Here is a 15103-nt window from a genome sequence, read left to right on the forward strand (position 1 = left end):
TTTACCCGTCTCTAACATGAGTGCAGTATACTCAGGCAGCAACCTCAACACAACTCCACTCTGAATAACAATGCACAACTAGTCACATATTCCAGGAAGACACGGTTGGACCAGCAAATCCCACTCCTGACACCAACTCTGTATAGTGCAAAAGTACAATGACTTCAGTATAACTCAAGTCTGACTTGAGCCCTACCCGGAGTTGGGTCACACTCTACAGTTAAGGGAAATCTTCGTCAAGACTGCCCTGGAGGTACCAGCTGCAAGGTTGGAGGCCCAGGTTGCCTGCACTTCTGATTAACCAGCTATAAATTTGGGGATTCCTACCACCCCTTTGTGTTCAACAATTTGCTGGAATGACTTACAGAACTCAATGAGAGAGCCAAACTTACAATTACAGTTTTATTATAGCAAAAAGGACACAAATAAGAGAGGCCTAGAGTGAGAGTCTCAAATGCACACTTCCATGTCCTCTCCATATGGAGTCAGGATGTGTCAGCTTCCTTGCTTGGCTATGTGTCTTTTCAATCATGGAATTTATTTAAGCTTCAAGTGTCCGGAGTTTATACAGGGTTCATTACACAGACATTACAAGTGTCCACGTGGTTGAACTCAGTCTGCAGCCCCCTCCCCTCCTAGAGGTCAGCTGACCTGTAGTGGCTCAAAGCTCCACCCCCTAATCACATGGTTGGTCTTTCTGGTGGAGCCTGTCCCCACCTCAAGCCTGCAGGTGTGGCCAGCACCTCCCTGTGAGCTCACTGGCATGTGAACCATCAGATCTGGTCCTGGGTCCACCAATCGGGAAACTCCACTAAAGACTTAGACGTTATACTCCCCTCTCCCCACCCCAGGAACTGGGGCAAAGACCAGACCTCTTTTTGGAGGTCAAATTCACTACTATTCACTGTCACTGAAAGAATAAATGCTAGAGTGTGGCATAATTTTATCTTGGCCTGATGGCTTAGTCTCTTTCTCTCCCTCCCTCGCCATTTTGGCACGTCCGGTTCTTCTAGACCTCTGAATTACAGGCCTCACCGGCGACTAGTGATGATGAAGTCTTGTCTCTCTAACCCTATTGGTCTTCTCCTTAGTCCTCCACCTACCCAACATCCTCTGCTATGGGTACACTCAGGAACAGCATCTCTATGGTCACAGTCACTCATCCGTCCTCCCTGTGTGATTGGCTACCCTCCCCTGGAGGCCACACCCTAACTCCGCCTCTCCTCAAACTGTATATAATCCAGGGCTCGTCAAGCCTCGTGGTCTTTAGCTTCTGGTGGCCCTGGCATAAGCGTCTACCAACAATAAAGCTACCTCGCTTCATGCCTTAATTGACTCGGCCTCCAGTCCTTTAGACCCGCAGCGAGGTCTCCTGCGCGCGCCCCTTGGACCCAGACCCCCGGCTCGAGCCCCTTTTCTGCGTGCGGCAGTGTCGTCTAGCAAGCAGTGAGAAGCTGAGGAGTAGAGGGTCCCCGATAGTTTAGCGGTTGGGCCAAACCGCACTAGAGAAAAAGGGAAAGAGAAGTGAGGAAATGAAGAAGAAGAAAAATGAGAGAAGTAGAAAAGGAGAGGAAGCAGAGAACCTTGTAAGTTCTTTGGAAGCAACTGGCTTCCCAGTAAATGGAGTTGGTGACTCAATCCTAGGTTTTACTGACCTGGGAAAGGTGGTCTCCAGGGTGCCGTGGGGTGTCTGCCATCAACAAAGACTGTTTCTTAGAAGTATTTGAGTGTTTGGGAATCTTCCCGTGGACTCTCTGGGTAATGTGGGTGGTAAGAGCTATGAGGGCAAAGAGCAAGAGCAGTGACAGACCACATTCCTAATGTTGTTGAAATTATAAGCTGCATTCTCTTCCTAGCTGTGTGACCTTGGGCAAACCTACGTTCTCTCTGCACTTAGTTTCTCACATGGAAAATAAAGGTTGTGAGGATCAGGAATTGTGGCAATCACTATCATCTCTGTTTGTCCTGAGATACAAAATTAACCCCAGGTTCCCAAGGGAAATCTTGCCAGGCCCATCCTACTTCTGGTCACCGGCACCTGCAAACACACAGCTTTCAGGACCAGCAGTTTCTGCATGGGCAAAGGTCAAGGGCTTCCCAACAGATCTGAGCTGGGAAGATACGTGAGCAAGCTGCTGGATGCCTGGGGGACCCCAAATTGCTGGGGGGCTAACAGGAGAACCACCTTGTGGGCACCCGGCCAGACTGGGTGTAGTTCTACCTTGTTTCAGGTCTGGAAGATTTGGGCCTGGCTGCTGAATCTCGCGCCGCGTGCCCGTCTTTCCCCAGGGAGGCATTGGAGACAGCTTCAACCTCAAGGGTTGAGACACACGGGAGGAAGCTCCTAAACTTACCTCTTGGGCCAAAGTGGGGTAACTTGGCCACAGGAACTGCAATTCTGCCCCAATCGTATCTGAAATATTTTGTATACACACGGTCACTTCTCCTGATCCAACCTGAAGGAAATGCAAACTATTTATTTCTTTATTTTAAAGTAGGGTTTAAAATACCCACATGTCCCATTGTAAAAGTATAGAAATTGAGAAAAGGAAGGCAAGAGAAAGAGGGGTATCATCTATGGGTTCTCCATGGTGATCATTAAGGTGATTTTGTGTTTAGTCTTTTTCCATTTATTCAACACTTATCTACAGAGTGCTTATTATGTGCCAGGCTTGGTTCCAGGTGCTGGGGGTATGGTCATGAGCGAAGCAGCAAGTGTCTCTTTTCTCAAAGAGCTTTCGTGCTGGGGAGGGTGTCTGGAGCAGATAAGTGAGGGGAAAATGGGAGAAAGTGGGACCCCTGAGGGGTTGGGCTGGGCCAGGAGAGCAGCACCTCTCCAACTTGAATGTATGTTGAAATGCAGGTTTTGATTCATTTGGTTTGAGATAGGGCCTGAGAGTCTGCATTTCTAAGGTATACCCAGGTGATGGCAATGCTACCAGCCCATGGACCATACCTGGGAAGGTGAGGGTGGGTTGAGGATGGAGCCTTGGGGTCCAGAGTAAGAGCAAGGTGTGGCTTTCACTCAGAATCATGAAGGCTTTGGATTCTCCTCACTTGAAGAGTAACTTGATCTGGCCTGTTTTAAAGGAACTGTACAGCCTGCTGTGGGGCTAGACTGTATAACAGTGTAAGCCATTAAAACCTATTTCAAGGCCTCAAATAGCCAAAACAATCTTGAAAAGGATGACCAAAGATGGAAGACTCACCCTTCCTGCTCTCAAAACTTAATACAAAGCTGCAGCAGTTAAAACAGTGTGGTCCTGGCATAAAGATAGGCATATAGATCAATGGAATAGAATTGACTGTCCAGAAATAAACCCACACAGCTGTTGATTGTTGACAAGGGCTCCAAGTCCATTTAATGGGAAAGTAAATGCCTCTTCAACAAATGATGCTGGGACAACTGGAAATCCATCTGCAAAAGGTGAATCTGGACCCTTTCCTCTCATCATATACAAAACAAGTTAACTAAAAATGGAGCAAGGATATGAATGTAAGAGGTCAAATGATAAAACTTTACAAGAAAACACAGGGAAATATTTGCAGGCAATGGAGTCTCAGATTTTATACCAAAAGCATGAACAACAAAAGAAAAAATAGATAAACTGGACTTCATTAAAAAAAAATGTGCATCAAAGGACATTATCAAGAAAGGGCAAAGACAACCTATAGAATGGGAAAAAACATCTGGAAATGATATATCAATCTGCTAAGGATTTAATATCCAGGATATAGAAAGAACGGCTACAACACAACAGAGAAAGGACAGAACCCATTTGAAAAAATGGGCAAAGGATCTGAACAGACATTTCCTCGAACAAGTTATACAAATGGGCAATAGGCACATTAAAAGATACTCAATATCATTAGCATGATTACTTTACATCATTAGTTAAAGAAATGCAAATCAAAACACAGAGAGATACCACTTAATGCCCACTAGCCTGGATATTATTTAAAACACACCCACACCCACACAGAAAATAACGTATTGATGAGGATGTGGAGAAATAGGAACCTTCATATACTGTAAAATGGTTTCAGGCCCTCTGGAAAACAATTTGGAGGTTCCTCAGAAGGTTAAACATAGAATTACCTGGCAGACTCTGAGATTCCCCTTTTAGGTATCTATGTTACTAATGATAGCGGCGACTCAAACAGATTCTTTGTGCACCATTGTTCATAGAGGCATTATTCACAATAGCCAGAAGGCAGCCACCCAAGCGTACAGGTAAAAAAAATGTTACCTGTACACACAATGGAATGTCATTCAACCAAAAAAGAATGAAGTTCTGATGCATGCTATAACATGGAGGAAACCTGAAGACATTATGTTGAGTGACATAAACCAGACACAAAAGGACAAATATTGTTTTATATCTCTTACATAAAATACTTAGAATAAGCACATTTACAGAGACAGAAGGCAAAATAGTGGTTACTAGGGGTGGGGAGAGGGAGAATGGGAAGTTATTGCTTAATGAGTATGAGTTTCTGCTTGGGATGATGAAAATGTTCTGGAAATAATAGTGAAAGTTACACAATAGTGTCAATGTACTCAATGTCACAGAATTGCTCATTTAAAAATGGTTAAAATAATTTTTATGTTATGAATATTTCACCACAATGAAAAAAATAATAAAAATAGCCTATTGCAATAATCCAAAAAAGAGATGGGTGTGGTTTGGACTGGGGGAAGCGTGAGGGGTGATGGTGGGAGAAGAGTCCTGGTGCTTCAGGGATCTTGAAGGCAGGAACCAGGCTTTGCTGGTGGACGGCACATGGAAGGTGAAAGGTAGGAACCTAGGGATGACAAGGATTTAGGCTTGAAACAGAAGAAAATATAATGTCCACTCCCTGAACTGGGGAGGGCTGAGGGAGGATCAGTGTTTGAGGGAAGAATCCATGAGATATGATGCATTTAAGATGGTAATTAGACAGGACTCAAATTTGGAGAAAAGATCAAAAGGAAGAGGGAGAAGTTTGAGGGCTGAGCGCTGGGACACTCATACTTTGAGGGCAAGGAGATGAGGAGTTATCTGTAAAGAGGATTGAAAAACAGTGGCCACTGGGTAAGAGGAGAACCAGGCATTCCTTGTTGTAGTTGTATCGGTTATCTACTGCTGCATAACAAACCACCTCAAAACTTAGCTGCTTAAATCAGCAACTCTTTAGTAGTTCTCACAATTCTCTGGGTTGACTGGGTGATTCTTCCATTCAGTATGGTGCTGCCTGGGGTCCCCAGGTGGCTGCCTGGTTGGGGGCTAGAGCATCCGAGATGGCGTGCTTATATGTCTAAGCTTATATGGGTGGTTCTGACTGTCTGTTGGGGTGGCTCGGTTCTCTTCCAGGTGGTCCCTTTTCCTTCAAAAGACCAAACTAGCTTCCTTACTGCATTGCAGCAGGACTTGAAGAGAGTGAAGCTGAAGTTGTTGGGTCTCTCAAGGCCTGCTGTTGGAGCTGTCACATCCTAGTGGTCAGAACAGTAAGGCCAGGTCAGGTCCAAGGGAGGGGAGACAGACCCTAATTCCTGATGCATCAACCTTCCATCAAGTATACAGGAGGGGGTGAATTGCTGGTTGCCATTTCATTTTCAGAGACTAGCCATCACAGATATGACTGCTCTCTATTTACAATTTATATACTCTACTAAAATGAGAATTTAGGCCAGCAGTGCAGTAGACATTGAAATAAAAACTGGAGGGTGCTGGGTGCCACTCTTGGTCTTCCATGAGCCAACCACATGACTTTCAGCACCTCCTTTCACTTGCTTGGGCCTCAGTTTCCTCATTTGTTCCAAACAGGTTTTTCAACACAAAGCCAAAAAAAAAAAAAAAAAAAAAAAAAGCAAATGAGCACTTGGCACAGGTGCAGGGCACAGCCAAGTGCTCAGGAAAACTCTCATCACTTTCTCCAGTCTTCAAAGTAGTCTTCCACCAGAGGCAGGCGTTCTATGTGCAGGGGCTGGGGAAGCTCTGGGGAAAAGCATCTCACTCTGCAGATTTCACAAATAGCAGGAAGGAATCTTTCCCAATTCAAAGAACTCAACAAATCTCTTTTCCAAAATGCGCTTTCCTCTGTGTTTGTCTTCTTTGTTATGGTTAACTTCTTGGGTGTTGAAATATTTAAGAATCTGGCAGAGGGAAGTTTTTACAGAGTCTCCTTCTGTCTTTTCTGGCTGGATAACAAGAACCCCACCACCTGCGTGGATTGAGCATCCAGGTGCCAGTTCTGGACTAGGCGTTTCATGGAGCTTATCTCATTTATTCCCCACCGCAACATGACCAGGGAGGTATCATTCCTGTGTTGCAGGAAAGCAGACTGAGGCACAGAGAGGGTAAAGAACTTGCCCAAAGTCACAGAGTTGGTAAACAGTGGGGCCAGGGTTTAACCCCAGGCCAGAGATGTTGGAGGAACCAGAGAAAATTCCCATAACCCAAGTCAGTGGAAGTCTGCAGGTCTGTGTGCTTCTCTGGGGAAGGGATACCTCCCGCCAAGGGCATGGGGTGGGAGCCAGATAACGGACCTATGCCTTCACTGAATCTGGGTCTAAGGGTCCTTGGTCAGCCCATTTAGCCCAAGGGGGACGCGTCTGTGTGTGTGTGTGTGTGTGTGTGTTTGCGCGCGCGCGCGCGCGTAGAGTACAGGCAGGCCTGGTGGAACGAGGGGTTCACTCATGGGTGCGGAAAAACAGATTGACCCTTCGACCCATCTATCACTTGACTGGGCAGATCCCATCGGGTTCCCGCGGCGCCCGGCCTCTGCGTCCCCTGGGCGCACAGCCTGGGTTGATCTCGGCTTGGTGCAGCTGCCGGAGTTCTAGAAAGCTCCCAAATCGAAACCAAAACCCGCGGCGCCGGTCTGGGCTCTGACAACAGACCCCGGTCCTGTCCTACCCGCCAGACACCCCGGGTGCCAACATCCACCCTGCGCCCCCTCCCCTTTCTGGATCAGGGCAGTCTCCAGGAGGCGACTTCCGAACGGGAAGGGGCCCCCAGGAGTGGGCCGTGCCGGGGGCGGGGACAGGGGCGGGCCCGCGGGACACCCAAGAGCTCACCCTTCCGCCGATCCTCTGCAGCTGACTACCCGGAGGGATGGCAGCGCTCAGCCTTGGCCGCGGCGTCTCTCGGCTCCTGGGCTGTCTGCACCGGGCGAGTGCGCCGTGGCGGGCGGTCTCGGGGCGCATACGCGGCGCCCCCGACGCAGCGCAGCCCGGCTCCTACCTGGCGCTGAGCGCGCAGGCGGCCCGGGAGCCGGCCGCCTTCTGGGGGCCGCTGGCAAGGGAAACGCTTGTGTGGGACACCCCCTACCACACCGTCTGGGACTGCGACTTCAGCAGCGGCAAGATCGGCTGGTTCCTGGGAGGCCAGTTAAACGTCTCGGGTGAGTGGGCTGTGCGGGATCCCGGGCGCCCGGTGGCAGCAGCGGCCCCCGGGCCGAGCGGGTGTCACCCGGCGACGGGGCCACCCCGCGTGAGCGCCCTTCCGTTGTTCTGTCCGCCGACTCGAAACAGTGATGCCACCCGCTCCATACGCCCACCGGCCCCGGATCTCATCCCGGCCAGAGGCTCCAGTCCCCCGGTGCCGAGTCCACACCCGCAGAGACTCGGCGTCCCCCTGGACTCGGCTTCTCTGTCTGCCCTCTCCCAAGTTGAATTCTTGGGTTTCACCGCGCCAGGAGGACAAGCCTGCGAGGTGCAGCGGCTCACTCCTGGGTCACAGGGGGCTGGGATGGAGGGTGCGGGGCGCCCTGGAGTACGGGTTATCCAGCTCGAGTCCCTGGGGCCCGAGGCGAAAACGAAAGGCTTCCGGCGGTTGTCACTGTCAGCTGCTTCGCAATCGGGCGGAGTCGCTGCCTGGGAACTATGTCCACGTAAACAAACCGGCTCGTGGAGGGTGGCCCGGAACGGGACAAAGCCCGGCCCAGCCTCTGGAGTCAGTTACTTCCTTGCTCCCGGCCTATGGGCGGGAAGAAAGGGGCAGCGGGGCCTCCCTCTTGCCGGCAGCAGTTGCGCCCCAAAGCCCCAGCGCCTGCCTTAGACCCGGCCTCGAAAGAGACTGAATCCACCGCTGATTTGTTAAGATTTGGGGTTTACAAGGACTGACACGTATCCCCACCCCAATAAACGGGGCTAATTTGGCAGCAAGGCGAGGGCGCCCAGGAACTGGGGACAGTGGCCAGTTGCCTGGAGCAAGGCTTGGGTGTCTGGCCTCTGGAGGAGGGGACTGCAGCCAGGTAGTAGGAGGGGGTTGTGCTGCCCCGAGGCTGGGGACCAGGGTCAGGTGGGGGTGCTGTGGGTTAAGAAAAGGACTGGCATGTTTTCATGGCATAGTCATGCTCTGACCTAGACCTGTCCTAGTTATTCTACTCCTCTTAACCCCTCTTTGTGAAATGGGGGCAATAATGTCCACCTCTTAGCATAGTTCCTAGCACTTATTGGTGATCAATAAGTGATCAATTTTAATATATTATATTCAGAGGTGGCCATAAAATTATGGGGAGTGTCTTGCAGTTATTTTTCTAATGAAGAAATTTAAGGAAACTTTGGGCCAGTTTTTTTTTTTCTTCATCCTGTGTCTTACTTGGCTGGTTTAATCAGAATTGGTCTCTTACTAGATAAGTGTGTTTTCTCTGAAATTGAGTCAGCAGCAGTATCTCTGAAAATTGCTTAGGTTGGCAGAGCTGGGAGAGCGTGCCCTTGAGGGAGGAGAGCTGCTGGTGAAGGATGGGGAAGGAGTGGGCAGTTCCTTGGAGGTTGCTGTGGCGACTTCTTGCTCTCAAATAAAATGTACTGGACCTCTGGGCCCTGCTCTGTTCAGGATCACGGTGTTGTCCACAAGTGATTCTGCCTTCCTATTTCCACCATTTATTTCCTCCAAAGAAGAGGTGGTTACCTTACCCAGAAATTGAGCCTCAGAAAACTGACTTGTAGGATAAAACCCAGCTTTTCAGCGCCATTCTCACCTCGAAAGTGTGTGCTAAACACCCACCTGGCCAGGAATAACCCCTGCCTTTTGCCAGAGGTGACAGATGAAAAAGGACCAGTCCAGTCCATGACTGCCCTGGAGGACACCTGGAAAGGTGGGACAGATGTGAACTCTTTGGCCTGATGTGCTTGTCCTGTGGGATAAAGTCAGCCTGATGGGGGCTTGTCCAGGGGGTGTCACATTAAAAAAAAAACTTTTTATTTTGAAATAACTTCAGACTTACAGGAAAGTTGCAAAAAGTGATGCAAAAACTATACAGAGAACTCCAACATACTCTCTGCCTAGTCACCGGATTTCTCAACTATTAGCATTTTGCCACATTTGTTAATCATTGTCTATCACCTGTCTTCTAAACCTTTAAGAGAGCAAACACGCTCACTTATGTAATCACCTTAATTACAGCTATCAAAATCCACAAATTAAACATTGATGTAAAGCTGACAGTCTATTCCAGCTTTTCACTTGCCCCAATGATGTTCTTTTGGGCATTTTCTCCTCTATTATTAGTTTCAGCTCAGGTTCATGGATTGCACCTAATTGTCATTATCTTTTTAATCTTGTTTTTAAATTGTGCCAACAAACATGTGCTAACAAATATAACATAAATTTCCCATCTCAGCCATCTGCAAGGGCATCAATTCTTTTTTTTTCTCAAGCAAAACTATATATTTTTTGAGCATCTCACAATTAACAACATATTCCTCATTGAGTCTTACTCTTTTTTCCTCTCTTTGACCTCAGATATATAGAGAAATTGGCAAAAGATAAATAGTATTCCTGGTTCATAGGTACTGGATAAAAGGCCCCCAGTAATCAGAGTCCTTATTCTTAGGTAGGGAATTACAAAAACTTTATTCATGTGATTGCCTAATAATAATCACTCACTCTTTCAATAAATATTTACTATGTGTCTGATATGAGCCAGGCAACCTGATAAGCCCTGAGAACACAGCAGTGAACAAAGCAAGAAAAATTTCACAGGGCGTCACTTCTGAAACTTCCATTACCCCTTCAGGAATACCAGGGGTTCTCAAACTGTGTTCCTCCACCAGCATCATCTGGGAACTAATTAGCAATGTAAATTCTCAAATCCACCCTATACTCCTGGAATCAAAAACTCTGGGGACAGGGCCCTGCATCTGTTTTAGCAAGCCCTCCAGATTACCCTGATACATGCTGAGTTTGAGAATCACCGATCTATATACCCCACACCTGAGCAGTCAAAGACACTTCTAAAATGGGCAGAATTGGAGTCAGTGTCCCAGAGATAACTCCATTAAACAGACAAGCACACAAGCAATTTGTACTGTCTGGATGGTACAGTCGAGTTTAGTGGTCAACAGTGGGTCCTTGGAATCACATCTGGTTTGAATCCCAATCCCTGCTCTCTGTCATTCTTGGCATTCCTTTCCGCTTTTGTGAAATAAGGACAATATGTAACCGAATTCTGTTCTAGTTGTTATTGTATCAAACCACCCCCAAGAGGAGGGGCATAGGGCGACCATTTTATTTACTCTCTCAGGCTCTGCAGGTCAGGACTTTGGACAGGGCCCCCGGAGTCTAGCTTGCTTCTGTTGCTATGTGTCATGGAGCTGGAGTCCTCTGAAAGCTTCTTTGTTCACGTGCCTGGTACTGAGGCTGGGACCCCCCTAAGGCTGGCTTCAGCTGGAACTCTGGCCCAGAGCACCTACCCAGGGCTTCCCCGTGTGGCTTGAGTGGCTCACAGCGTGGTGGCTGGGAGAGCAGAAACCTGGGGAGACCAAGGCTGGGGCTCTTAGGCTCTTCTAAGCCAGCCTAGTTTGACTTTGGGAAGGTTAGGAGACCTGCTTGCATTCGTTTTCTTATCAATAGCCAGGGGCAGTTTTAGGATGACAAGAGAGAATGCTCACAGATCACTGTCTTCAGCACTGTTTAAGCATCCCTTAACTGGCTCTTGGTATTTGTTAATGAACTGTTTGTGGAGGTGGGACTGTGTCCTCTGCTTTGGTCTTTGGAAGGGTTGTGGGGGAGCTGCGCTTCCTTTGAGGAAGACAGGGTGGGTCTGTGCAGCCTGGTAAGGTGGGACACAGGCTTTGGGTAGATGTGCGTGGGAAGCCCACTCGTAGGCTGTCAAGTGGCTCTGTAGGCGCCACAGTGTTCTGCCTGCCCCAGAGCTCTGGGATAGCCAGGTACCAGCAGGACTACAGTGTCAGAAGCCAGGCACAGGCCTTTTCAGGGGGGTGGGAAGAGAGTCTCTAACCCCTCTAGGGGCTTGCCTCTGTTGCGTTTATGTACAGCTGCTTTGTAGAAGGTTAATTGGGAAGTCAAGTTCTAAAAAGAATCCTTTCCAGTCTTTGAAATTTATCTTTGTCATCTGTAGGCTCAACAGGTGTTTCTGCTGTGTGGTGTGTAAACTCAAGACTCAAGAAGTTACAAATGCAGAAGTTGAGAGTAACGATGTGTGTTATTTTCAAAATTTGCAATTTAGCTCTATTTTTCCACACCCCCCCCCCCCCAAATCTGACTCTGACTTTTAAAAAAAGTATGTATATTCTTACTTTCAAGCAGGGTGTAGAGAAACTGTTTTTAGCCGAGCGTTAACAATTGAGAATTTTCTGGAGGCTTTTGGAACACATTGCAGGAATAGAAACCATTTTACTGCAGCTTTCTTTCTCTGTGACTTGCCTGACAATAACTCAGTCTGGCAGATACACAGAGAACGGTCAGATGCAACCCTCTGAGCTTCCTTCCTCTGTCATGATTGAAGTAACTCGTGACCATCTTTAAGGAAGTCTACAGGAAAATGCAATCCCAATCTCAGGAAGAGGGTCTTTTAGGAGAGTTCTCCCCAAATAATCACAGGCATGTCTCACTTTAAGGAGCAAATGTTTCTGAAAAGTTGGCAAATACAATTTTTGTGACTGATGTAATATCTTAAAATGTGCCAGGGAGGTTTTCCAGTTACAGAAAAGACATTGTGAATTTCTCTTGATTAAAGTGGAATTTCTGTTATGTTAAAGTGGGGAAAGGGCATATTCAAATAACCAGAAAGAGTTCTTGAACATTTTTACATAAGTGTGCGTCATTTTTTCAATGGAAATGATAAAGATTTTAATACTTTTTTTTAAAAAAAAACAATCCCAAGCCATGAACCCACACAAGCATTTGCTTAAGTGCTTCCAGTTTTGTGTAGGGGCCCGAGCGGGGTCTCTGCTTACAAGGGCCTAATCTCATTTAATTCTCAGGACATCAACACAAGTGGCAGTTGGTCCCATTGTGCAGATTTGGAAATAAAGGCTCCAACTCACGTAGAGCGATGACAGTCTAGAAAATGCCCCAGGTCCTCAGAGCCTCCGTTCTCATGAGGAGGTGGACAATAAACCAGAGAATAAGTGAGCCCAGGCTGGAGTGACTTGAGGAGAGGATGTCCGTGATAAAAGAATCTTTAGGGCTGGCTCCCTTCCTTGGGTGGGGGTTGGGTAGCAGGGTGAGCACTGTGTCAGTGCATGGACCACTGGCTAAGTGTAATCATGGGATGAAAGAGGAGAGATATTCTGTGCTGGGAAATTTGGAAAAAGATTAAGATAGGAGGTTGGGTTTGAGCTGAGCCTTAAATTATGCTAGGCATCTTGCCCAGCTTCTCTGGGAGATGTTTGGAAGTGGAATTCCCTAATCCAGCTGCCAGGTTCTTTGGGTGGAGATTTTTTTTTTAAGTGGAGGTGAAAGAATTTGCTCCTTCCCTCCCTTTTTCCCTCCCTTCCTTAGTTGTTTTTCTCCCTGCAATGGACGTACCAGCAAGACCATGAATATGTTTTAAAAGCCAGCATGCCTGGTGTTCTAGGGCTCCCATCACCAGGACCCACCCTGTACTTTTCTTAGGAGTCTCTTTGCAAACATTTCCTTTGGGAATGCTGCAACCCTATCCTGCCCTGTATTAGGAAGCTTAATTCTCAAAGTCGTGCTCAAATCAGGCATGGTTATACCCACCCTGTGGATTAGGGAATCTGAGGCTTAGTTTAATTAACCGACTCAGTGTCTGTGGGTGGTGGTTGGAATGGGCTGACTCCAGCCCATGGTTTGTACCCATGATGGCAGGCTGTCTGTCTGTCAGGGAGGGGCTGCCAGATATCTTAGGACACAGACACACTCAAACAGACACAACAGACAGACAAACACTGATGTCAGGTATATTGTATATAAGCAGGTTCTGCTAATGAGTCCCATATCCTCAATTTGTTTTCTTGCTTTTTTCCCTCACTTCTATTTTTGGGGCATTTCTTCTCTGTCATTTTTCTAGTAGTTCAAAGACTTTCCTGGTGCCAGTAAAAGGTAGTATTCATTTTTTCCCGGAACTTATCTTTATTTATGAAAATTTTCGACGTACAGCTTACATAAGGTGAAATGCACACGTCCTCAGTGCCAGTTTGACTAGTTCTGATGACTGCATACACTCATGCACCGTGCGCTAACCAGACTCGGGACACTCCCATCATCCCGGAAAGCTCCTCCTGCCCCTTCCCCGCAGCCTCCCTCCCTGAAGCAACCTCACATCCATGGATTTCGCATTCCAATGTATATTCAAACTTGAAAGTAGGTTACCAAAAGTAAAGGTAACCTTAGCTGATAAATTCTCAGCCATCTAATGTCCTTTTTAAAAACAATATTATAGTAACATACATAGAACATAAATGTGTCATTTTCTCCATTTTTAAGCGTACACTTTGGAGGCATTAATCATGATCACGAGGTTGTGCAACCACGGCCACCACCTATTACGGAAACTTTTTCATCACCCAAAGTGGGAACCCTGAACCCTTTAGGCAATAACTCCCCAACCTCCCCTCCCTCAGCCCCTGGGACCTGCACTCTACCTTCTGTCTATGAATTTGCATTGTTCTAGTTTGCTAGCTGCTGGAATGCAATATACCAGAAATGGAATGGCTTTTAAAAGGGAGAATTTAATAAGTTGCTAGTCTACAGTTATAAGGCTGAGAAAATGTCCCAATTAAAACAAGTCTATAGAAATGTCCAATCAAAGGCATCTGGGGAAAGATACCTTGGTTCAAGAAGGCCGATAAAGTTCACGGTTTCTCTCTCATCTGGAAAGGCACATGGTGAACACGGTCAGAGTTCCTCTCTCATCTGTGAACACTGTGTCATCTGCTAGTGTCTTCTCCTGGCTTCCTGTTTCGTGAAGCTCCCCGGGAGGCATTTTCCTTCTCTATCTCCAAAGGTCGCTGGCTAGTGGACTCTGCTTCTTGTGGCTATGTCGTTCTGCTCTCTCTGAATCTCTCATTCTCCAAAATATTTCCTCTTTTATAGGACTCCAATAAACCAATCAAGACCCACCCAAATGGGTGGAGACATGTTGCCCCTTAATCCAGTTTAACAACCACTCTTGACTAAATCACATCATCCAGGGAGATGATCTCATTACAGTTTCAAATATACAGCACTGAGTAGAAATTATTCTACCTTTATGAAATGGGATTTATATTAAAACATGGCTTTTCTTAGGGGGCATACTTCCTTTCAAACCAACACATGCATATTTTAGGTATTTCATGAAAGTGGAGTTATACGATATTTGTCCTTTTGTGGCTGCTTATTTTACTCACATCATGTTTTCAAGGTTCATCTGAGTTGTAGCATGTGTCAGAACTTCACTGCTTTTTTATGACTGAATAGTATTCCATTGTGACTGCTTTAGCCTGGGAATCCAGTACAGGATCAGATGTGCAGGGTGTGCATTTGGGAAAACACCTGTGTGAGGAAAGTGGGAGGTTAGCTGGGCAAGCTGGGAGAGCATCAGCCCATGAGTCAGGTCTGGCCCAAATGAAAAGGAGGTGGGTGTGTTCTAGAATGTTCTAGAAGGCCATATTGCCTGATGGATCAGTGGAGCCAGCTAGAATCCTTGAGCCACCATCATTTCCAAGCAGCTTGGCTGCTGCCCGAGCTGCAAGAGCATGTGACCTAAGCTGGGCTGTCTGCCCTCTAGTTGGCTGCTCCTGGGATACTGAGGCTATGGGTGTGGGGTGGGGTGGGGTGGGCCCCACTGGAGATGGATTACCACAGCCTGAATTGACGTGGTGCTTGTTAGCTGGAGCCCCGGACACTGGGTGCCCTTGAGGACC

At 47.3% G+C, this 15103-nt stretch overlaps 1 protein-coding gene and 1 long non-coding RNA gene across 3 annotated transcripts in view; one reads left to right on the forward strand and one right to left on the reverse strand.

Annotated features, from left to right (window-relative positions):
* The window catches only part of LOC143644808 (uncharacterized), a 35436-nt gene extending 20717 nt beyond the window's left edge, over positions 1-14719 (reverse strand). The window contains exons 1-3 of one of the 2 annotated variants that reach the window (XR_013156882.1): positions 14026-14719; positions 2355-2456; positions 1656-1777 (exon numbers count right to left, since the gene is read on the reverse strand). This is a non-coding gene — a long non-coding RNA (uncharacterized LOC143644808). Of the gene's footprint in view, positions 1-1655; positions 1778-2354; positions 2457-7060; positions 7169-14025 lie in introns of those variants that run through there. The other variant, XR_013156879.1, reaches the window with a different exon arrangement.
* The window catches only part of ACSS1 (acyl-CoA synthetase short chain family member 1), a 46161-nt gene continuing 38134 nt past the window's right edge, over positions 7077-15103 (forward strand). Inside the window, exon 1 of the mRNA XM_077114269.1 lies at positions 7077-7386. Coding sequence (XP_076970384.1) covers positions 7098-7386 — 289 coding nt within the window. The 5' untranslated portion in view covers positions 7077-7097. The remainder of the gene's footprint in view (positions 7387-15103) is intronic.

The sequence above is a fragment of the Tamandua tetradactyla genome, chromosome 1 (assembly GCF_023851605.1).
Source record: "Tamandua tetradactyla isolate mTamTet1 chromosome 1, mTamTet1.pri, whole genome shotgun sequence".
Taxonomy (NCBI): Eukaryota; Metazoa; Chordata; class Mammalia; order Pilosa; family Myrmecophagidae; genus Tamandua; species Tamandua tetradactyla.